The sequence below is a fragment of the Pezoporus wallicus genome, unplaced genomic scaffold (genome assembly GCF_028554395.1).
Source record: "Pezoporus wallicus isolate ANWC-B61680 ecotype Strahan unplaced genomic scaffold, APGP_CSIRO_Pwel_v1 contig_5069, whole genome shotgun sequence".
In the NCBI taxonomy this organism is placed as follows: Eukaryota; Metazoa; Chordata; class Aves; order Psittaciformes; family Psittacidae; genus Pezoporus; species Pezoporus wallicus.
This window is the reverse complement of record NW_026642361.1, coordinates 7,193,132-7,218,480: the sequence shown is the minus strand read 5'-3', so window position 1 is coordinate 7,218,480 and position 25,349 is coordinate 7,193,132. Positions and strand designations below refer to the sequence as shown.

Here is a 25,349-nt window from a genome sequence, read left to right as displayed (position 1 = left end):
AATAGACACATTCCTAAGAAACCAGCACTTGTTGGTTTAGTAGTTTAAATGTTTACAATTGACAAGCACCACCCTCTGCAGAATTCTGCAGTTTCTGAACCGACTAAGGACACCTGGTTTAAAAATATGTGAAAGGATGCTGCTGTCTTATTATTCACTATTGTTCTGTAGATCCACCTTGTCTGCTACCATTCCACATGCCCCCCAGAGTACTTGAATCTTAGTTCTGCTTATTTTCCTTGCACAGTGCTAGTCCATACTCCAGTGTGGTGGCCGTTTCTTGTCCGCAGGCAGATGCTAAGCTTTGAAGTGTGGCTCGGGTTCTGAGCTGTATCTTGTGCCTGACAGCAGGCTGCTGGCAAGGAGACCACTGTAACTCCCATCTCTAGCGACAACTTGCACCCTTTTCCAGTACATATGGGCCCTAATAGCTGTATATCTGTGTTAGAATTTGTCACACTCCAGGGTACAGGAGACCTCCTGAGCTCTGCAAAGTGCATAGCAACACCATTACATTCGTTAGAGTAATAAGACACATACCACATACAAGATGTATGCAAGACACATACCCTGGAGAACCAATGGAAAGTAAAAGCCTGGGGTCACAAATTTTCCATGTGTGCTCTAATGTTGGAGGAAACGCTCCTTGACATATGGACAAGCCTCAAGACAGCCCATGAACATTAATTAGGTAGCCCTTGCTTCCTTGCTTGCCTCTATCACCTTGGTTTCAAACTGCCCAGCATTTTCCGTGCCAAAATAATTTTGCTCCCATGTGCATGATAAAGTCTCAAAACAGAAAGTGCAGCTAAATTGCACTTTGCAGCCTTAAAATATTTTAGTTATTCCCTTACTTGCAGCCTTTGTTCCCTTTCTGCTGCCTATGAAATTAATTTAGTCATAATGTCTGTGGCTTTTCTGATTCCTCATCACATCTTCATGTGAATAGGTCACTAAGTCCACAAGATCTACAAGAGCATTTGTGTCTGATTCTCTGTATCACAGCTGGGTCAGCTGCTTCAGAACACAGACTATATACTGTGCTCTTCTTTCCAGCATGGTGTGAAGTCGATGTAGCCCCATCAGCATTCCTGACATGTTACCTGAATATCTAACTCGTAGCAGTATTTTGACACAATCATTCTGTTACCAGCATAAACCAAACTTTTCTAGACTTTTAATTTTTCTCTCTAAGCAGCCTGTTGCAATAACGCAGGTAACTGGCAGCCAGTCCTTTTCTAGGGATCAAGAGAGTGAATCAAGAGCCTTAAAATAAATTGTCCCACTTTAGCTCTCCTAAGGTGAAGAAGAAATCTGCAGGGCTGGCAGATATGACACAGGAGCCAAGGGATTCATATGGTCTCATCAAGCAACAGCTGAAGCCCAAGCAGAAGACCTTAGCAGTCTGAAAGGCACTAAATGCTTTGTTAGGTGACTGAATCCCACCTAATTTGTGCAATCTTAATTTGATAAATAGATCCGCTGAAGTCCATAACAGGTCGGAGATCCTCTATATTTTCTGTTTGGAGATACTAGCATGTTTGTGATGTGATGATCATGGTCCATAAAACACAGCAGTACATGAACTGTGCTCCCCTGTGAAATATCCTCTAGATATTGAGTCTGGTGGCTTGCAATTCTAGAATAAGTGTCACTATTCATTTCTGTTTTCATCTCTTAGTACATATTTTTTAATTTCTGCCTACCTAGTTCAGGCTTTCTAATACATTTCTCTTCCAGTATAACTTAGAGTGATAGCCATCAGGCAACAGGCATAAATTCAAGGCATGGATCTGCAAGATCCACAGAAAGTTTATACCAACTATATTGCCTATCACTTCAAGCTTCAGGAATGGCTGCCATATGACCAGAAATACATCATGTTCCTCTTGGAAGATATAAAACCCACTCCACCTGCTCACAAACTTCTGCACACCAGCATGAAATCTACAGCAGTTTTTCCTTTTACATAACATTGTTGTGGTTACTGCAGTTAAGAGGAACACATTATTAAAATTGACTTGCATTATTAACATCAACTTATGGTCGCTACCATCCAAAAAAAAAAATAGTGTTTCAGGAATATTTGAATCAGAGCCAATTTCAACTCTGAAACCCTGCTCTTGAAGTCTTTTTTCCACAACTTTTTGCATCTGTAGCACATCTCTTATGCTATAGCTACAGGCCATTTTTTTTTTTCTCAGATGGTTTGTATAGTTCTTTGTGTATATATTTAAAAAACTATGTTTAAACAAGTTCACCACACTGTACTCCAGAATGGCCTCTTTAGTCTATTGATTCCAATCCTTTTCCCACTGGCTGAAAGGCTGAGAAATAATATGAAAAAGGTAACAGCAGGAAGTCCCCCTTGTCACCGTAAGAGTCCGTGTGTAGAATGAGAGCAGAATCTTAAATCACAGGGAGAAGGTAATTCATTGTAATTGTTTGTGCTACAGTATTAAGCATATCAGAGATAGCACATCTGGATCCTTTGTACCATGATCACAGTACCCAAAACCGTATGTGACAGACAATTTCCTGCACTTAATGTGACAAACCCTTTCTGAATCTGGAATGTCTCCTAAAGCAGTGGACATTTTTTAAATCCAACCACTATAAAACAAGCCCTCATTTCCTTCCCCTTTCAGCACACTCTGTTGTGTTCAGTAGTCTGTAATTTCTCATTTGTGCTGACAAACAGTCCAGTCCTTCATCAGTTTGCAAGAGGCTCCAGGGATCCATCATGCTTCCTATCCAGTTGGGTTGTAAACTTCTGTCTTGTCGTTCCGATCACATTCCGGTTCACGTAATTCACATTCTGGCTCCCTGAATTCCTCTCCCAGTTGCAATTAGGTATGTCATTCTTATTCACTTCCTTTTCTGATGTTCTGAGCCTTGTTGCTACATGATCCTTGCTCCCCACACCATCTGTTTGCCTGTCTATAAACATACATGGAAGTGCAATAGCCCAGGTACTAAGGCAGCTTGCTCCCAGCTCCTTTGCTACAGCAATGGGAGAAGTGATTGTAATTTGCTTCCTATGCAGTAAAGCAGTGCTGATATATTTCTGTGGTATGTTCAGTCTGATTCCTATTCACACCATCACTGTATCCTTTTTACCAAACAATTTTCTCAGTCACTGCTTTCTTGAAAATTTGTTTTAACCCTGTGCCAGAGGATCTCACCTGTATTTAAAGCAGTAGGAATTTGTCCAGGCAGGGAAGAGAAATAAATCCTGATCAACAGCCAACCTTCATTTCTGTACCTCCGCGTCTGAGCAGTTGTTAATTGTAATATACTGATAATCAATGATACTTAAGCCTTAATTAAACTTGTTTTGATAAATATTTTTAAACTAAACTCAATACATTATAAAGGACATTTTTTAACAGGGACAGTAGTAAGTACATTCAATTCCTTTCTCATTCCCAACATAATCAAATCTACAGAAGATCTTTTCTGGTCTGAATTAACTGCAATAATAAAGAACTTAATGTCAAGTTGAGTAATGATATATTTAATGGTTCAGAGTGTAGCTGCTGCTTTAATTCATGAATATCATGAAAGAGAGTTTAGGATGTATTACAGCGAAGTTATTCAACTGAAACTTTAGCAAGAAAATGCATTACAGCAAAAAAAAAAGTCAGTATTCATATATCAACTTGGGTTTAGCTATCTGACAAATCTTTTAGATAGCAAAAGCACAGTTTGAAGCAGCTTAGAAACATTATGTTCATTTAACAGCAGATGTGAAACTCCTGACACTTGAGGCTTTTTAATACAATCCCTGAAACCCACTCCGATAATCAACCTCCTTACATTAGCAAGATCACAGACATGCAGTGTAAATGACTTGAGACTGTTTATGAAGCTGGCTAAGACCGCACTTGGGTTTGTCCGTATGCAGTACCTGGTTTTCTTACCAGTTTCTTCTATAAACTTGTATTTCCAAATCCATTAGCACCTTTTAGTTTATTTAGTTTTCATTAAAATAATGGGCCAAACAGTCTTTTCCAGTCTTGCACAGGTTAATGCAGGTGAAGAAACTGGAGTCTCTGATGAGTTATAATAGCTAAACTTGAGCTCCTCACAGAGTGGGAACAAAGAATATTATGTGTCTCTTATCCCTTCTACTTCCCAAGGACCTCTCTTGCTTCTTATTCCTTCGTGCCTTTTCCAGTCATCTGGTTCCTGATTTTTAAAGAATTCTGGGCTGCCTGAGCAGATGTTATAAAACCTGGGGTAAAGGGATATTGCTGTGGAGACTTGTTATTCTCTATAAGGAGAAAGAATTTGTAAGTGGATTTGGGACAGAAAGGAATGATCTTCCCATTCCTCCCCAGTGTCCAAGTTCAGATAGATAAAGGATTCAACCATATCAAGTGGTGAATGACATCACCCTTCTACCTCCCCAAGAAACACAAGCAGGCTCAGTATTTTGCAAAATACACTTAGGGTCAGCTTTCAGTTCAAAAAAAGGACTTGAAAATAACACAAAGGAATTTAATCCAAACGACTGCACAAAGAGAGAACCCTTCAGTGAAAATATGAGAATATTGCTATTGACAGAAGCGGGGAGGAAAACTGCCAGTTTTCTTGATATATAATTATCAAGAATAATCAAATTGCCATGGGTAACACCAGAAGAGATGCAAACCTCCTTTGGGTCCCTGAATGAAGTCCTGATGTAACATTTCCTCAGATTGGCACAGCCTGGTTCCCTCCTGGAGGAGCAGTGTCTCAACAGCTTCCCAGCCGGAACGTTTGCAGGGGGAGGTCTTGGTTCTGGCCTGAAGCAGCATTACGTGTTTACTCTATAACTGGCTGACCCAAACAAGTCAAATATCCCCCTGAATCAGGAGATCTGAATCCAGCATAAATCAGCTGAGCTTCTCGCATGCCAGAAAACCTTTGGCTAAGCAGTTAGGACAGGTCTACAGCAGAGCCAAAGAACTGGCTTATAATTTTGTGGTCTCAGTCATACTTCAGAAATTAAACTGATAATCCTCCATCTTACTTTAAAAATAAACCTTTCTGCCTCGCTTAATCCTGTCTCTAAACATACTTGGGCCAGATCTGCAGTGCCCAGAGGGAAAGCCATCGGTTCCAGCTCCTCAGGCTTATTCTCCAGGCATTCCCAGGGGCTGTACAACTAGCAGAGCTGTCTCTTGGAGTACCCTTTGGGTACCGGTTCTTCTTTGATGAGCCACATCTGTGACACAGGTTCCTTAGGGGTGCCGACAGACAGCCAGATTTGGGGCAGATTTGGCACTGGATGAAGAACAGGTTGAACTGGCTTTCAATGTGACAGCCAGGACACAAAGGTGGATCAGGGCCAAATTGCCCTCATGCTGAGCTGAGTGCAGCAAACCCTTGGATCTCGATAAGCTCAATATATTTATTCTTTTTTCTTTCAAATTAACCTGTCCTGTTTTGCTTCATTCTTCTTCCATTTTTCAAAATCTGATTTCTTTTTTGTTTGCCCACCTGCCTCTGTCTTTTTCTTCATATTTTTTGTTGTTGTTGTTTCTTTGTTTCCAACAGTGGACTTTATTAATGCTTCCTTCATTGTTTATGGCATTCCTGACATTACTTTACTAACTCATACTTTACCAACTCATACTTTACCATACAGTATAACATCTTTCTTTTTCTATTCATGCTGTATTTTTCCCCCAAATGCAGTCCTTTCTGAGATCAATACGTTCCCCCGAAATCCCTCAAATGATGTAACAAAACATTCATTGGAAATAGTTTGACCCAGGTGCAATGTCTTATCTGTTGCCATTAAATAGTTGTTTGGCTTTGACAGGGTATATAACCAGTTTGTGTTGAATAGACTTGGTTTTAAGTTGGTATTCAGCTCTCCTAGCATAGACAGGGATGCATTGTCTTTCTTCCTACCACTGTTTTCTTATACTGTTTCAGATTACAATGATACATGCTTTGTCTCCTTTTGTATTCCAAAGCACTAACATTTTTTATGTTGCTTGATTTTACTGGGTAACACTGAAAGGAACATAACCTTGGATGAGATTGTTGTGGAAAAACAAAACCAACTTTCCCTGACATCCCACAAAAGAAAACTTTTATTGTTTTATTATTCTGTCGAGGAATTATTGTCCAATTCTACTTTAGAGTTTCCAGACATCATAATTAAAAAGTGGATGTGGGCTCAGAAAAATGTCCCATTGTTATTTTGGGTCAATTGCTAACTCAAAACACTCTCTGATAAGAACACCAAGAGGACTCCATGAAGAAGTGGTGCTGGGATCTCTGTTACAGCATAATGGCTCTGAGAGGGACATTCCTGCAGAGCAGGTGAGTCTCGTCCTACCAGCCCAGACAGTAAGCAGGGCTCATTTCTTAGCAGGCTGGATTATGACTGAGCAATGAAACAATGAATAATCAATGCCCTCTCTTGCAATATTATACTAATGCTCTTTCCTGACTGACCACTGCTTGTGTTGATTTTAGCAAGTTCAATATTGTAGAGTAAGATTCAATCACTCAAGCTTCACCAAACTGGGATGCAAATGGCTCATCTAACCTCTTTGGACATCTATTTTAGAATGGGTTAGCTCAAATCCTAAATGTGCTTATTTCTCTTAATTGATTATAAGGGGACTCTAAACAGGTAGCTCACATAAGGCAGAAGGGGTGGACTAGATGAACTTTCCAATCCAAACCATTCCATGATTGTATGATCTGAATTTCTATCTTGTAGATCATTGCATTTGGCCAGATGAGTCCCATCCAGACAGATTTCTCTTTGTTTTATTTAAAAATGGATGAGGAAACTTCAGGAGGCTACAGAACATTTTAAGGAAATAAGTTTTGCAACCTCAAAGACCATAAGTATGTTTTAGAGGCAAACCCATTTTAGCAGCAAGCTGGTAATAGTCTGAATTACTTCACTGGTTCAGTCCTATTTAAACAGGCACGATAACATATAATCATAGTTCTTCAGTTTTATTCCTTAGTGCTTTAGGAAATGAAGACAAATTGCCTGAGCAAATAGAAGAGCTATTCACCTCAGATCCAGATGAAACTCTTATGTCTATGTTCCTCACTGCAGACGACATTTTCTTATTGATTTTAATGACACCATGATTTTAACAAAGAGTCAAATGTATCATACATCGTTATTTTGATGCAAGAGGAGAGCATTTTGAGGGCTATATCCAGACCAGGCTGTAGACAACAAGAATTTAGATATATTAACGCCTTGCTTCTATGCATCTGTCTGTCCGGGAGTAGCATACAGGAACAGACTGGTCTCCAAGCCAGTGTACATTGTGTCAATCTTGTGTAGGTTCTCATCACAAGTCCATAGCAGTAATGCTTGAAGCTAACTACTTCTGGCAGCAAGGGTAAGCTGTAATTTCCTGTTCATGTTCGTCCATTAAGCCTCCAAAGCCGTAAGCCCCCTCTCTATGGGAGACCCTCTGGTCCTTTGTTCAAAGAGAAGAGCATTCCTTCTTATGGGACGGAGAAGGAAGAAGAGGAAGATGCAATTGTCTCTGGATTTTGCCCCTACACTCATAATTTTTTCTGTAGTGATGATCCAAGAGTTCAGCTTCCAACCCATGATCTGCATGATTTAGTCTCAGCTTCCAGGATTTTAGATCATGGGTAAGATATGCACAGAAAAAAAGCCAGTCTGGGGAGGAGGAGGAACCAGAAGCCAGCGTTTTTCCTTCCAGTGAGTATGGCTGGGTTGGAGTCATGCTTCTTCTCCGGTCCAACAAAGTTTGAATTCTTCTGGCACAGTTTCTGAGGTTCAGCAAAAGGAAGGGCAAGTGCCAGAGCTGTCTGGTAGCTAGATGGCTTTTCCTGGGAGATACATGAATTCCTGAAAGCAGCCCTCGCTGCTTGGCCTGATGGTCTGAGTGCTAGGGAGAGGGTGGGAGACAGGTCAGAAACTTTTCCTCTGAATGCACGTTAAAGAAAAGTGGTTGCTGCAGATTAATTTATCTGAACCCAGTCCTACCAGTATACGTTATAGGCAAAGGTCTCTGTTCAAAGGAAGCTTTTAATCTATTTATAAGCAACACTTGCCTGGTTCTGTCAAGATGGGAGCAGGCTGGGAATGCTCTGAGACAGTCATGGGCATTTGAGGGGTCTTAAAGTGGAAGAGCATGGTACATGGTTTTCTCTTAAGAGCAGCTGTCTGAAGGTGTTTAAAGTTGCTGCTAAAGATGAAGATGGGTCCCAGCAGGACTGGTGGGAACAAGGAGGCCCCAGCACACAGCTGTGAGGCCATCAGTGGGAAACCTCAGCAGATCCCTGTGGGCATCATTAGGCATCTTCATACCTTAAAAAATCTGCACCCTGATGACATCCACTTTCTGCCAGGGAGGTGCCTGGGCCAGCAGCTCCCTGGGGCCAGGACCGCATGGATTCTCCAGAGGTGACAGCCAGGGACCTTCCCACAGTCCCAGCCAGGAGCAGAGCAGCCAGGGACATTGGGGCAGCCCCAGCCCCAGGCATCGAGCACCTCCCTGGGGATGGGAATGGGCTGAGGCCAGGCCAGGACATGGTCCCATGGCTGGGCCCAGCTCAGTGATACCCCATGGCCAATCAGGGCATATATGTGGGGAGCTGGGCACTGACCCTGCTGTGGCATCATTGTTCCAATGGGGCTGACATGGGGTTGTGGACCGTGGGCAGGGGGGGCTGGGCAGGAACAGTCAGGGCTGTCTGTGCCTCAGGGCCCCAACGCTTGCAAGCACTTGTCAGTCCAAAGGCGGGTATGGTTTGTATTGCTGCTGCTGTGTTACCAGCCATGCCCTCTCCTGTCCACCCGCTGATGGGGAGCACACCGCTTGTCTTAGCCATACTAGTCCCACTCACATGGCTTTTGTGCGCATCCTGCCTCCACATGGGCTTGGATTTCACCCTTGCTTCATAATTCCAAAACACGTGCCACTAAACCCAACTCTAGTATGGACTCTAAGCATCATTTGGGCCTGAGAGTGACCATCTCAGCTGCCAGGATATTGATTTAAATGTCCCTGAAGGGATATGTGGCTTTCTTATTTGCTGAAAGTTAGTCCCTGTGCTTCTCACAAGTAACAAACCCCTGACCATATACACTGTATTGAGTGTCAAACCGACCTGTGACACTCCTAATGGAAACAGGCTGCTTCACTGCAAAGCAGCCTGGGGCATGCGATTCCCTGGACCGTTCAGCCACTGCAAGATTGTTTTTGGTGACTGCTATGGGTGGCATAGCTCATGTGGACACACTGCACAGTGAACTCAGAATCTCAAGGTGACTTAGATGCTGTCTTCAGTCAAAAGAAACTCCTCAGAAACATAAACAAAGATGTTTACTCCAAATAAAAATTCACATTCACATCATTAAATCTTATGAAGTATAAGGAGGTTGTTTTGAAAATTGTGAAGCATCAGTGTGCTGTCATTTTCATCAGACATGCCTGGGCCATGCATGTATCTCTGAATGTGCCAAGTCAAATATCCTTCTATCTGCAAAGGGTTTGATTTGGCTGGTGACACGGTTCTGACACTTCCACAGTTTCATTTTCTCCCGATCTGGCAGTAGAGGCTCATAGAAAACCCCAAACCGATAATCTGGAAAACAAAGACATTTTTGGTATTACTTGGCAGTCCTGGAAATCCCAGGATGCAACTGATACCCAGTGAGAACATTTTGTTTGCAAATGTCTTGGATTTACATGCAGGCTAAATGTGCTATGCAGAAGACCTTTTCCAATCTAATTTTTGAAGAATTTGAAGACTCTAGAATATAGCTGTTTTAATGAAATCACTATGCACCACAGGTAAGGCTGCGGACATGATGGAATTCATTTCATTTGAATTTCAAATTCATTTCATTTGAATTTCATTTCATTTGTTTAAAGGATGGATCACCTCTGTGGATGGAGAACTCTGTAGCTGGGAGTTTAAAATGCAGTTTTTTGTTAGCTGCAATGGAGCAGCAAACACTGAGAAGTTCAATCAAATTTGACAAAAATTTGATTTTTCAATCTCTAAGACAGTTGGAGGAACTTTCTGATTTCATTGTGCATTCTAAGGGTTTTCTCCATTTGAAATCCCTCTTCTTTTCTACTGCCACTTTCTTTTATGCAAATATATGTGTAAAGGCATACATGTGAATATGTACACATGCATACATCTATCCACAAACCCCACCATTCTGAGTGGCAAGTGATCATGCAACAGATATTTTGTATTCATTGGTAATAGATTTGGGATAGAAACATTGAGTCCATTAAAAGAAGCTGTTGCTTGAAATATAAACTTCAGTAGGGTCACTTTCTGTAGTGGGAATTTCTGTGTGGACTTCCACAGCCTGGCGCAGACAGCTGGTGAGATCAGATGATCAGAAAGCTTCCTTCTAGATTTAAAATTAACCAGTCTGCGAAGGTGTCTCAAAAAGTGGAAAGTGTCCAATTGACACTTATGAAAATACCAGGATGATTCATTTATTTAAGGAAAAGACAGTAGAGAGAATATGGAACACAGGGGTACCGCAAAGAGAAGGGGATGGACTCACAGCTGAAAGAAGCTGACAGGACTTCCCTAATATACCATGCCCTCATTTTCACTTGTGCCGTTCTACTTGGTATCATTTACACTAACAGAATGAGCTGAAACCATTTGTAGCCCACAAATGGCTTCAAAGAGCAGGCAGCGTGTGTGTGCAACAATAGGGAAGAGTACTTTTCTTTGTCCCCTTCTTTTTATCTGGGGTTTTCTGGAGCAGAAAGATGGCTAAGCATGTGGCCTTTGATTTGCAATTACTTGAGAAATCATAATATGTTAGTATCTTTGGAAAGGCTAAATGTTTATCAAGTGTAAATTGCCAGCTGACAATTTGTACCAGCTGAGGCTCATATTGTTTATTCATGCTGTTTTCTAATCCTTTTATGATTGGGAGAGGCAGCCACCACAGAAAATGCCAACTGGGGAACAGGGAAGAATGTTGGCCAGTGAACTAAAGGCTCCAACTCATGTAATTGCAGTAACTAGAGCAAAGAGACTCATAACTTACCTTTGGGAAACAGATGCAATTTAAAAATTCTTTTATATTTTAAAAGGCCTTTTAATATAGGTGTATTTCACCTATTCCCCCCCCCCCCCCCCCAAGTCTACATAGAGGTGACCTCCCACATATAGCACCTTAAATAACAAGAAGCCAGTGCTGCGCAAGACGTCAGTGGCCTGTCCTCTCCCAGTGCTGCAGCTGCGTAACGTTTCCCCACCTACTATAATTTTCCTGGAAATGTATTTTTGAGTCGGGGCTCTTGCCCACTCTTCTACCACGAGGAGCAATCCTCTGCCAATGTTGTTAAGAAGCTTTCACTTGGAATGACAGACTGAACTCTGCACAGCAATCTTCGTCATTTCTGCTTTTCCCTCAAACAGGGACAGGCGAGAAGGGAAACCACAGAGGAATAGTGAAAAGAAAGAAAATGCCTGAAGAAATCAACATGATGAAATCCCCTGTTTCTTTGTCATTTTCTCCTAATCAAAGCCTATCATTCACCAAGTCACTGCCTGGAAAAACTCACTGGTTTTACTCCTCTCTTCAGAGAAAATTTTGCATCTTATTCTTCGGTGTATGCTGAAGCAATTAAAGTAAAGAGCTCACATACGCTGCATATTTTACACACAGGACTATATGGAGCAGCACAGGTGTTCACTCAGGCATATTCACTGACCATCTTGATAGCTAAACTATGCCTCAGAATAAAATTTTTGTACCATAATTTCTCTGTGATAAGAATTTGAAGTCTAGGGTCTAAGTTTTCTTATGACTTTTTCCTCAAGCAAAGAAGGGAAAGGTAAGGAAAAGACCAGATATGCTGCCTTGTGTCTTCCTGGGGCTGGGTATCCACATACCCCTCTCTCAACAAGGCTCATTGTCAAGGCACAGCCTGGCTCCAGACTCTCAAATCTTTGCAGAAAAAGTCCCATGTGAAACACTTATACAGGCAGCAGGGTGGTCTGATCTCAGCTGAAGTTAGACACTCAGCAGCCGTATACTGTTTATATGGAATAACTGTAAGATTACAGCTAAGGTAAGAGGTGGTTTTCCCTTGTCTCTTAATTGAGCAAGCCAGGTGTTTTAATCCCATTCCTAGGTAGAAAATATTGCTTGTCAGCTACTAAATATTTTAATGGTGTGTACCGGTACCTCGATAACGGCCAGTCCAAAAGCAATCCCCATAATTATGAGCAGATGGTCTTTAAGGTAATCGATAATCACATCTCCACAAGGCTGAAAAATAAGAAAAAATGATTAATTATAGGCAAGCAATGTTATCTTAAGGTTTTTTGGAATGCACCTTCTAAAATAGATCCTCTCACAGTCTCTCGCTTTCTCTCTGTGCTGAAGAAATTCTATTTGAATTTACTTTGACTTGTTGCTAACAAACACAAAGAACACAGCTATATGTACCTTGTGCTCTGAGGAAGATATCTAGTTTTTGCCTTCCTAAATATGAATATGAATTTAGTAGCTGACTATAAAAGGGTGAAGTTTCAAATGAAAACATACAGCTGCCATGTCTAATGTTTGTATTATTTTAATTGACAAGGAAAGAAGCATTTATTCTTATTTTCATTTGGTAATTGTTTGCTGCTAGGAAAGAGCCAATGCAGATCTGAGAGAGAACTCTAGCTTCCCACTAGTCTGATCCTTGGATTTGAAGCTTCAAAGCTTATTGTTATAATCGGGCTCAACTAACAACATTCAGATATAAAACCTATATTTAAAAATAGTTTTGACAAATGTTTAGTGGTCTTAGACTAGGGCTGGGAGGAAGAGAGTGATCTTATCTGAAGTTCTGTGCAGACCTACTCTCCTTTTTAATAAATGCATACATCTGTTCTTATAATGACTACATCTTCTCCAGGCATTGACAATACTCCTTTAACTACTGACTGCAGGGAAGGCCAAGTAAGGCATAAATCCATCAACTACAGTACTGTTCCAACACTATGACTACCTTCCCCCAAATACAGTTATGTTATTTCACCATATTTCCTCCTTCACAGTAAGCACATGGGTCTTCTCCTTCCAGTTCTTCTAAAACTCCTTTGATTTAGGCTGACTCAGAACTGTACTGAATTCCAAATCTTTTTTCCTGGATCAACAAGAGTTGAATGTCTTTACTAGAATCTAACACCACCATGAAATCTATGTGTTCATGTGAACAATATCTTGCACCTGCAGCAATTTCACTGATGGCTTCTCATGTGTCCTTTGAGAGTTTGCCTGAGGCCAAAGAGACATTAAAATGTGGCCAAAACAGCTTATTTCCAGATTGGCTTCTGGCATCCTCTATTTAACCAGACGGTTCCCTTGCTTTAAAACACTGTTTGCTTCTGTGGGACTGCACAGGGAGGAAATTAGTGCCCAGGCAGGACCTGGCTAGGAGGCTCTGCATTTAGAAAAGTATACAACCAGAAGGGATGCTTGCTAAAATCTGCTTTGTGCTAGGTGCGGATCAGCACGTTTTGTACCACCAGCATTCTAAAAATGCAGCTATTTTGTGCTAGTTTTCCACTTCCCCCCCCCATACTTTTTTTTGTGTGCACAGAGTCCAAATTTCCATATGAGGAGACAGATAAATCTTCAAATTAATTAACTGAGACCTCTGCTGCCCACCTGCCAATTTCTTAGTATGCTTTCTTGTTGCCTGTCATCAGGCATTTTTGCCTTCTAATTATATTAATGCCACAAGCTTTTCAAAAGGCTGTAGTTGTTGGAAATTACACTTTGAGTATGCTACCATGAAGCCTACAAACAGGTAAGGTTTCCTTCCAGCAGATCCTTCAAAGTGAGTGTGGGGGTTTTTTATTAAAGGACTATAAAACCCCAAAGGTCTTGCATTCAATGTGTTCATTTTTCAATATCCCTTAGCCCTTTGAAAGCCTCTGAGTCAATATGTCTACCACCAAAATGAGCCTGGGTGGGAACATAACCTTCTGATGGAAGAATGAGAGCCAAAGGGTAGCTGATGTGCTCCTCTGACCCTGACAACAAATAGTTTTCCTCCATAGTAACCATGCAGGCTGCTGAGGCCCTAAGGGCACTGCACCGCACAGCTAAAATAAATAGAGACACCCCAGGAAAAGGAAGCAGCAGCATATTTTATGTATGCACACTGATTTTGTAACAGATGGCACAAGGCAATTCTGGTTAATGAAGAGAAGGCAAATCTTTGACTTTTTGGAAAGATACAGAACTGCTGACTATGCCTGTCACCAAAGACAACCTTGGGTTAAAACTTCTCTGGGGAAAGAAGAGTGGAAGGTTATATTTTTTCTTACGTTTTTATAAACATATCTGCCTTGATAGTAGGTGCAGAGATCTGATGAGCTCTTCAGTTCACACTCACAGATTTTATTGTTACCAATATTTTTTCCCCAGTCGGAAGGTCCATTCAGCAAACCACAGCACTGGTTCTGCAAGGAGTAAATGAAATGGAGAGATGAGTTAAAAAATGGTTTATTTGCAGTTCAAGGAGAGGGAGTTGAGAGGAATAATGAAGGAGAAATTTCCTTTCATCTTTTACCATGTGGCACTTGTCCTAAATTGTTATGTCACAAACACCATTTACATTTTTATACCAGTTATAAGAGGTAAGTATAAAAGTATAAAAAAAAAAAAAAAAGAAGAAAAAAGGAAAAAAAGACCATATTTTCAGTATACAGTGCTCAAAAACATTAATATGCTATAAAGCTAGTAATTGTCAATGCTGGAACGGAACTGGAACATGGAACAAAGCTGGGCATAGCATTTTTTGAGAATCAAGCCTTCTTTCTATAGGTTATACTTGCAGAAGGTAAGTAACAGCTCCAATAGCATCCACACCCTGAAAAGCCAGGCAATAAATGTAAAATTCAGGCATATAAAACTCTGAAATCTAGAAAAATAACCACCTTGAAAGATGGTTAGCCCTTTAAATGAGGAATGGACTGAGGAGGCCTTGGCTCCATTTGTGATTTGTGAAACCTAAACCAGGTGCAGTTTCACTTCATGTTCCACTTTATTCAAGCCACTAAAGCTCAGGGGTGCAGACTTGAGTTTGAGGTCCCCCCTGTTTTAAAAAGCAGCTGGAAATGTTCACATAATTCTGTATAAAAGCAAAGGCCGTGGGACGTAATAAAGCAATCCTGGGGTATTTAAAAATTAATTCAGTAATTTTGGGATTTTTCATTTTGCTCACCCTTCAATAATCTCTCCAGGGAGCTGCTTATTGTATCAGAAAAAATAAACTGGCTCAGAATCAGACGACAGGGCTGGAGGTGGAATGGGGAAGGAGAAGTGGCAGTAATGTAAGCCACTCAAATATTGTTTCTTGCTTCTTTTGTTTCACACCAGCAGCCTTTAAAATTACAGGAATTCTTTATCCTACCCATTAAAGGCATCACCCATTAGGACTAAAATAAAAGAATAACAGCAGGCACTCTCAGTGTATAGACACAGGCACTAATGGGAGGGGCAGGGGTTTACACCATCAGTAGTATCGGTGAGATTCAAGGGTACTCTCTGTGTGATACCCAGGAGCAAGGTAACACTAAGTGCCTACCTTTTGGGGTCCTGCAAGTGGGGGAAGCCAAGGCAGGTATTAGCACAGTGATAACAAACCTCCCTTTCATCATCTGTTTTCTTCCTGTTACTTACACTGTAAAGTGTGGTATTTAATCATTTCATTGCAATAGGATATTCCAAATGAAATACACTCCTGATTTTTTTCTTATCCCTGGAGCAATCTCTCCAGAGTCCTGGCTAGTTCTTAGTTAGGTGATACAGTGAAGGAGTAATGTCCCTTCAGAAGGGAAAGATGTTAGAAAGGAGCAGGCAGTCTTTTCATGGAAGACCTTAGCTAGCTGCCAGTCTCGCATGTTGTGTGTCCTTGGTCCCTTGCTCTTATAAATGCTGTTGTGCAGAGAAATCATCACAGAAAGCCCATGCCACATCAAAAGAGCAGAAGCCCCTTGTATAGTGCTTTAACTTGCATTTAATTCAGACCCGTCCCCATCTTCAGGGAATGAAATTCAAATCTATGGCAAAGTAGCCCTAAAATGAAGCACAGACAAACACTAGAGATGGAACATATAGCAACAACCCCTGCCCTTTGTTACATTATAATTACCATTGTCTGAAACTTCTGGAGCTTCTCTTGAAGCACTTTAGATTCTTCTGTAGAACTTTGCAATGTATTCACACTCTCCTGGAGAGTCTCTTTAAGGGATGTTTCAATCTGCAAATCCAAATGTTTTATTAGTTTTGGGGTAGAAATAAAACTTTGGGAAGACTTCAATGAAAATGTAGAATAATACTGTACCTGAGATCGGTACACTGCTCCTAAAATACCTCCTGTGACCTGGAGGATCAGGATCAGAAGCAGCCCAATAAAAAACTAGGAAGAAAAAAGAAGGGTGAGAAAACTGCAGTACTTTTGACCAAGATGGTATCATTTCCTCTAAGTGAATGTTAAGCTTTCATGTGCTTGAATAGCCATGTAGGTAAAATGAACTAAAATTCCAGCCAGAGCTATTCCAGTTATTCCTTCTTTGGCAATGAGAAAAGGGGGTGCTTGAGACAGGGTGTGCTCAGCTAATAACTGGAGGAGTGGCACAATGGACACTGTGTAGGTGATAGGTGTTGGGCAGGAGGACAGGGAGGACATTCTAGGGAGACCAGCAAAGGGAGCCACTGGGAATTTAGGAAATTAAATGGGATAAGTTAGAGGGAGGACTGGCGGAGGGAACTTAGGAGATGACTGGATGGAAAAAAAAAAACCTAGTGACGTGTTTGGGGCTCTCTGGACCCTGTTTTCCAGCTGAGGAGACCACCCATCATTTTTTCTGTGCTAGAATTCAGAAGGGGCTCAAGCACAAGGTAAGGAATGAAAACACATGATTATAATCAAGCTTATGGTTCAACAAAAAGGTCCTCATCCTCATATGATTCTATTTGCTAAGACCTTATCCATCAAATGTAGCTGTTGGCTGTTAAAGATATCTAAATGTTTTTCTTTCCTACCAACATCAGCATGCACCGGCTCTCCTTTATGGCTCCACAGCATCCCAGAAACCCAAGAATCATAATGATGGAGCCCACAGCTATCAGTAGATCAACCCCTGCAAACACGCTGCTGTCTATCTCCAACTCCTGAAAAAAGAGGGGAAGAAATCTTTCAGCCACAAGAAGTAGTTTCTAAAAGCTTCTGTATCCCTCAAATCAAGGTAATTACTTCATAACCAACAAATACATTGATTAGCAACCATGGAGAAATAAACAGACCTCCAATGCCCCTTTCTTAATTGTTTTGTTGTGGAGTTCAGTAGAACCTGGCTTTCCACAGTCTTTGTCTCTGCACAAGATGAAAGTCAACTTCACAGAATAAATAAAGATCTCTTGTCTTTAAAGTGGCTTTTAGTTAGTTTTCAGTCAATGAATCTTCACTTTTTACTGGAAGTAGCAAAATTGATTATCTTGAAATCTCTCCTACATTAACCAAGTGTTAAAGAAACAAAATCTCTGCCATTAAAAGGCCAGGAACATACTCTGTGGCTGCTCCTGAGTGAACGCTTTTCAGAGCAATGCTGGATATACTAGAGAAATACTTAGATGTATTTTCCAAAGCAGCTTTCTTTTCCTTTTTTTTTTTTCCAGCATGATCTCTAATATTACCCTCAAGGATGAAGACTGTATTTTGATGTGCGGGACATTCAACTAAACAATTCATATACCTCAATATTATTAAATATCAAATTATTCAGTTCCCACAGGACTGACTAAGGCCAAAGGCCAAAATAGAGAAAAATGTTCAAAGAATATTTTCCAGTGTGGCTGGTGCCAAGATTAGCAAAAATGTCTGGAAGTTGTCACATTTATCTTCTGATGGAAATTGCGAAGGTATATAGACAAGAATGATTTGAAGAATGTGTTGTTCTTTCCTATTCCAAGTTGGACTGAACCTCCTGTTATTTATTCTTAGAAAGCTCTATTCATCTACAACCAAATCCTTATGGTCTGTTCAATTATTACTCAGGCAAAACATACATTGATTTTGAATGGGAACTTTGCCTGCCTAGAGGCAAAAATGTGAGAAAATGCTTTCAATTTTAGTCCCTACTCCTAATGCATACTTTTTGGGAAGTACAAAGTGTCATTTTAGGAAACCAGTTTTGGATACACTTAAGTGTCCTTTTCTTAATAGGAAATCTTCCCCAAATTAAGAACGGATAATCGCAGTTACGGTTTTCCTAGCTCCATTGTACCATCTGAGCCATCATACTAGAGATGATCAACTAGTAAGGATGGAAAATTTAGCTTCTTATAAAATGTTGGTTGAGGAGTGGAAGTTGTCATTCTTCCTCTTCCACAGCAGGGAACAGCAGAGCTCACCACCATGACCTGATTTACCCCATGGCACAACATCATCATGAACTGAGTTCTATTGCATCCATTCTGCCAAACATAAGACATCTGGGACTGGCTAAGAGCAACAGTGTCAGCAGCCAAATGGCAGGAAATATATAAAGCTATCTTATCTCCACCATCTTTTTGTTTCCAGATAGGAAAATACTGGCTTAAAAGTTACTGTTCTTAACTGACAGACTGCAGTAGAGCAACAGGTGAGTGATCTGAAGATCTGCAACTTAATTTATACTAAAGAATTAGGCTGAAAGCTGAAAAACATGCTTCCATATCACATTTTTTTTTCACTTCTATGGCCAGAAAATCTTTTTGGATATAGAAGCAAACAAGTTACATTTTCAAATTCGTTTACATTTGTATGGCTCAAATTCATAAGAAGAAATACACTGCTTATACCTTAGGGTCAGTTTGTTTTTCCTGTTAATATAACAAAGCACTGACATACCAAGATTGCACAGAGAATTGTACAGTGCCTTCTAGAGAATCAGCTACAAGCTGTGAACTCAGCTTCTCTCAAGGGGGACAGAAAACATGTGAGTCAGAGGTCAATGTCACTGGGAGCATGCTTGGCAAAAGGCTGGCAGAGCCCACAGGGTGAAGGGCCTTTGCAGCAACAGGACCAGCCTCTGCTGCGTGTCTGCAAGATTAAGGGCTCCTCAAAACTGCACTATCCCTAGGTTTACAGAAAAGGAAAGTCACTAAGCCTGACGTAATTTAATAACCCAGATAAAATCCATGAGGGGAAGTCAGGGACTTTCTTCTCCCCTCCAGGACTGTTAGGACATTTTAATCAGAAGTAAAGGGGTTTGAGTCTCTAAAGCTCTTTTTATATTAATATGAGGAGGAAAGAGTAAAGTGTTTTTAAATACCCACTGAAAATAAAAGCAAAAAATCCTTGCTGCCTTTCAAAGTTGCGGTTACTAGTAAAATAATAATTGTGTTATTGAAGAGAGAGAGAAAGGTAAAAATATTCCCTCCAAACATATGGAAGTAAACCCAGGAATGTATATGACTGTACTATTCTAATAGGGAAAGACATTGAAAAGTCTAGGAGCCGCAGGGCTCCTCATTATTCTCTCTAATGCTGAAATCAATATCAAACCCATCACTAGTTTTCATTAGAGGAGAGAGAGAGACACGTCTTCCAGCAGAAATCTGTTGCATCTGCAAGAACCTACATTAATAACACTAGACGACACTTCTTGTAGTCATATGTCTCTGCTTACATCAATTACTTTATCCAAATACCTGCACCATCTTGTTTAATCTTAGACATCATAAAATGCATCAATCTTTACCCACACAAACCACTTCAACGAAAACATAAAAAGTCTGTGGAAATGAAGTTTGGAACTGAAAGTGTATGCAGTGGTTTCCACATTTGACATAGTTCTGGTATGGCTGTATTCATTTACCTGCTGAGCATCTTTGCTAACACGTATCCATATAGAGACTCCCAAAATAATGGAACCACACACCTGCAGGAGAAAATAAAGAATGTTTAGAAAGAGCAGCAATTTTAGATTAACATTCAGCATCCAAATTGCACCAGATGCTGGCCAAAATTCTGAAATCTTTTGCTTGGCAAAGTGAAAGAAACATGATTTGCTGGAGAATAGAACATTGATTTGTATCCAGGAAACTTCTTCAGTTATGCACCAAATCCCTGATGTTTCTGTCTCAGAGGACTCCACATTTCCTTGATGATTTATACATGTGGTTGGGAAGCACACAGAAATTCTGTTAGATGAGAGAGGAATATAAATTGGTATTGTACGTATATAACATGACTGTAAAGAACATTGTTTCTTGGATAATGGAAACACATGAGATTTGATAAGGGATGTTTGTACAAATGTTGTTTCTAGAATTATTCAAGACGTGTCTAGGGACATACTCTCTATGGTAAAACTATCAGGAACATTTCTAAATAAAGTCTTTTTGTTGTTTCTATTGCAACAATATCTGGCCATCTCCAATCCTTTGAACATACCTTCTGTAAAACGCCTATAGTTATAATTTTCATTACATTTCTACAGAAAAATCAGTCAAGTACATTAGAAAGTTAGACAGTGATGACTTGCTTTAAGATGTTGAAATCAGGGCAGATGAATCCCAGGTCTAAATGCATTCCTTAATCACTAGTTGTTCTCCTGTTTCATTGATTGTTGAGGTACCATTCCACTATGTGCCATTTACTCTATTTCTAACCTTGTCTGTGAGGATTCTTATACAGAATTTCTCTTCATTAAGTGCTGGAGACAGGTAGTTAAGAGTTTGATTAGATGAAAGGATTATGCCTTCTGAGATGACTGGTAGGAAAAAGATACCACTGAGGACCAGGGTGTAGTCATATTTAGAATTATCTTCCTGTATGCCACTAACACTCAAGTCATAAAAGGCCCTGAAATGTTGTTTTTAGCTTCCCATGAAGACTGAGACTATTCCTAACCTTTTAAAATTAGAAGAGCTATTTTTATATGTTTTAGATAATTTTTCCTAAAAAATACTTTCCCCGCGAAAGATTTCACATATTTAGCATCAAAGACCATAATGACTTTAGCAGATTATTTAATATGGAACAGAGCCAGCACTCAGACATGAGTACCAGACATTTTCCTGTTCTAAGTAAAGTTTCTACAAGTACATTTTAAACATGAAAAGGAAAGTCGTACAATCGATGACAACTGTATCATGTTATCAAATTTAACTAGAGCTCCCCACTGAAACCTTCTGAATCCCACTGAATCTGACTGGAAACTGATGGTATCATATGACTGTATATTTGGGTCTTGTTCAGCAGCGCTATGTGAGACATGTGGCTATGCAACAGACAACATGATCTCATTAATGTGAAAATTTCCACGCAAGCAGCTATTGCTACAAATCCAAACAGATTCTGGCCCACTGCCTTATTTGTTACAGAGGACCTCCCATAAAAATACAGCACAGTAGTAGAAGTAAATATAGCTGAATATACAGGAACTTAGCAATCGGATGGGAATGCTACAATATTTACTTAATTCAAAAAAAGAAACATCATTAATAAATGAAAATTTTTAGTAAGGTTCATATATTTTCATTATAAAAATAGAGTTGGTTTAGGTTAATAAAAAATGGTTCATTTCAATAAAATCTTAATGTTCTGTTTCTGTTTATTTTCAGAATATACAAATTGTACCCAAACACACAAAGAAAAGTTTTGGAATAACAAATCAAAATGGCTTGTTCCCAAAGGGTCCATGTTGAACTTTGAAGTTTGCTGGAATATTCCATCCTAATTATTAAGTTTTCTTAAAACAAAGTTTCAACTAAAGAAATTTTCATTTCAAGAAATTTCATTGTTAATAAACAAGTATTTTCCAATGGAATAAAAAAAGTTTCTTTGAAATAGTCCTCAACTATTTTTCCAAAACTTGATGGCTATTGTAGCTCAACCTCGACCAAGAATCAGTGGCCTTGTCACAAGTTTCATAAACTGATCAGGAACAGGACTGTTGTCCCTCAAATTCAACCGGTCCTTCTCTTCTTGAGCCCTTCAGTCTTAGTGTGATGAAGAAATAGAGCCTAGTTAAATTAATATCACCTCAGATGAGCCTACTGTGACTCTGGACCAGTGCTATATCAAGACTCTGCATTTCTCAGACACAGGAATACCAAATCTATGGGGAATTCCCTCCACTGGCACACATTTTATGCAACCAGTGTAAGGGTATCAGGAGGAGCTTTCTACAAGGTTGCTCTCATTCATGAAAACATTTGACTGGAATACTTCCTTAAGATACCTGAAATTGACAGCGTTAGGAAGGTCCCACAGAGAATATGATCTATGGTTCATCATACCTGATAAGCCTGTGTTGTTGCTTTCAGAGATTGAGATGTTTAGATGTAAGGTATGGGGAAGGGGCCACTTCGGTTGTAGATGAGACTGCCAGCCTGCTATCAAAAACTGATCAAAGATTGCTCTGTTACTGATGGGTTGCCACAGATTAGGATCAGAAATCAATATTTAGTGAAAAAAAAACAGTCATTCTACAATTTTGTATGATGTGAAGTAGCAGCAGGTAAGACTGGATATCCTGCAAACTTGGAAAAGGGGAAAGAGGAAAAATCTGACCTATATCTCAGGTTTAATGCACAAAACTGATTTCATTATTAACTTAAGGACCATTAAAAGCTCCATATAGGCACTCAGCTCCAAAGCACAGGTTTTCAAAAGCCCGTGCTCAGCTTTCTTCCACCAAACTGGAGGATGAAAACTCCTGCACACACTCATGGGGCTGTAGGTTCCCAGGGGGCACGCTTCACGTAGTGAAGCCAGAGTCATTTTACAGAGCTCGCTTAGACCGTTTTAGGAGTTACATACTTAGTGCTGTGCTCTAATTGGTGCTAAGACAAAGGCATCAGAAGGCTGGAAAACCCATTCCCAAATCCCCTAAGAAGGGACACTCCCATAGAGATAGCAGTGGGCTTAAAATGAAAGGACACCAAGTAAATATGCAGCTGTAGCTCTTATCTAGTGAAGGTTAAAGTCACCTTCATTTCCCACTATCAGTTTAATTTTGCCACTTGCCAACTGCCTTGTGCACCAGGGAGAGTAGGTGAGGGAACAGTGGTGGTAAAAACATCACTGTTTCCTGTACTTTACTACAGCAATTTAATGATTAGCAGGAATTAGAGAAAGGAATGTGAATAAAAGAATTCAGCTTCATTGTACTCTGTCAGCAAATGTTCCTGTTTGCACCACACCTGTTCTTCCCTATCTTGGTAGTGCTAAACCTCTTTTAAAACAAATAAGTATAGCTACATTCCTGGCCTCTTCTGTCCCAGCTATGCAGTCACATGTACAGAAAATGCTCTCAGCATATTCTTCCCCAGAACAGAGTAATGATTTTCCTACCTTTGGCACAAAGATAGGTCTGGGAAGTTTGTTCCCCACCTTCTTGTTTCCTGAGCTTTCCAGACTTCCCCAGGATCACAGCCTCTGTTTTTAGCTAGGAAATTCATGCTGTCACTGGAGTCTTAGGCATGGGGCATTATTAACATGTTCATTCCAGGAGTAGTTTGGAGTTTTTCTGATGCTATTCTGAGACATTTGCCTATGTTTTTGCTCACAGTAAATACATATGAATGTGGACAGGATAAACTCCTTCAGGGACAAGAATTCCAAGTCAGAAACTATGGACTCTTTTAAATACCATTGCAGAAAAACTTCAGCAGAGATGTCAGACATCTTTAATTTGCCTTGGTGGAGATGAAGCGAGAAGGGGAGGGGGAGGCAGTTGAAACCATCACTGGCATGTGAGGAATTTCCTTGTGATGTCCACAAGTGATCAAATAATTCTGCTAATTCTTCTCATTTTGGCCAGCCACAAGTTTTCCAAGGCTACTGTTTGTGGTCCCTTTTAAATGGTATCACTTTTTCACTTGAAAAAAGTACCTCTTGAGGAAAAGCCCATAATGTGAGTAGTAGTTCTGCATCTGATTTCAGCGAACTTCTGGTGAACCTGAGAAATCTCTGTCAGGAAAGCTGATAATGAGGCTAAATGAACCATGAAAGAAATGTTCTTCAAGTCAAACTTTTCCACATCTTCCAAGACCTGAGATTCTTGCAAACCAGCTGAGATGTTTCAAATTCAAATGACACCCAGAGACCTGCCTGCTGCCCAGTGCTGAATCTGCCTTGATACAGCTATTGGCAGTACTGCCAGCCCATGCCATTTTACGAACATTTACTCTCCACCATCAGAAACTAATTACGACACTGAATGTAACTTCATATCCGAGGAAGGATATGAAAAACATTTATCAATTAGGAGGCTAAAAATACAAGTGAATTTTTTGTATCTCCCACTGAAACTACATTCTCTGGATTATGCCATTTGGATTTAAGCAGCAGACCATAAAAGCAACAAAATGCCGCATTCTAAGTGGAGAGCCTGTTATCTTCTGACTGAAATTAGTGATGTCTTTTGACATAAGGGTCATGATATGGGCAGGGGACAGACTTAAGGCTGGTCTACTTTCGAATGTGGAGGGAAAGGTATTTTGAAGGAAAAAGACAAGGGGAAAGGCAAAAGTTAAACATATTCTCCCCTCCTTAATTTAGAATCATACTCTGGTTCCACTTATGCTCTATTTTTTTTTCAATTCCTTCAACTACAGCTTTCAGGGGCACATTTCATGCATCACTAATAACAACTGAAACACCAAGCTTACCCAAAATAAGAAGTTGAAGATGAACATCGAGTACTTCATGCAGCTGCTTACACCCGCCATTTTCAACAAGCTGAGACAAAAACAAGCACTGCAGAAGAAGCTTTCCTGAGAACTTGACCTTGATATAGAAGTTGTTGCTGTGTCTTCAAAAAAACTGTCAAACCACGTCAAATACACTGTGCTCCGCCACTGAAAGCAAACCCTGTGACCAGGGCACTGACAATTATTTAAATAGCTCGTATTCCACAAGTAAACATTAACCAGAGTGTAGGGGAAGCATTGTGAGGTATTATCACTGAGTCTCCAGACTCTTATTGTGTCCTTGTGATTTGTACTTTCCTACAGTGCAGTTAGTCTTGTCCTACACCTCAAAAGTAAATAGATAATGCAGGAAAAGTCATAGTTTCAAGAGAAAGGGAAGCGAGCATAAAAAAGTTTTATAGACCTGCTTTTAAGAGGTGGAAGTGACTGTGTTTCTTAATGCTTTTAAGTTACAGGGTTTACTCGACCATTGCCAACATTCATTCAGTCACATTCACTCTCCCACTCCAAAGGGCAAGGCATCTGCTGCCATTTTCTCACTCTCGGTGTCTACTTCAGATCCTTTTCCTCTTCCTCTCTAAATCAGGACCTGAGGAACCTGAGCACTGTGGTGCACAAAACGTTCTGTTGTGCAGGT

At 40.3% G+C, this 25,349-nt stretch overlaps 1 protein-coding gene across 1 annotated transcript; it reads right to left on the bottom strand.

The window, feature by feature from the left end:
- Positions 1–9,317: 9,317 nt before the first annotated feature.
- TSPAN8 (tetraspanin 8) lies at positions 9,318–25,085 on the bottom strand. Its single transcript, XM_057429497.1, has 8 exons — positions 24,671–25,085; positions 19,867–19,929; positions 17,051–17,179; positions 16,350–16,424; positions 16,158–16,265; positions 14,329–14,463; positions 12,188–12,271; positions 9,318–9,597 (listed from the first exon to the last, which is right to left on the bottom strand). Exons 1-8 carry the CDS (start codon positions 24,728–24,730, stop codon positions 9,544–9,546), a joined length of 708 nt encoding a protein of 235 aa, XP_057285480.1. The 5' UTR covers positions 24,731–25,085; the 3' UTR covers positions 9,318–9,543.
- Between the last annotated feature and the right edge of the window lie 264 nt (positions 25,086–25,349).

Coding starts and splice junctions, on each gene's coding strand:
- TSPAN8 (XM_057429497.1), bottom strand. CDS start 24,730: ATGGCGGGTGTAAGCAGCTGCATGAAGTACTCGATGTTCATCTTCAAC. Junction 19,930..24,670: donor TCTTCAACTTCTTATTTTGG/GTAAGCTTGGTG, acceptor TTTCTCCTGCAG/GTGTGTGGTTCCATTATTTT. Junction 9,598..12,187: donor TTGGACTGGCCGTTATCGAG/GTACCGGTACAC, acceptor TTTGTTTTCCAG/ATTATCGGTTTGGGGTTTTC.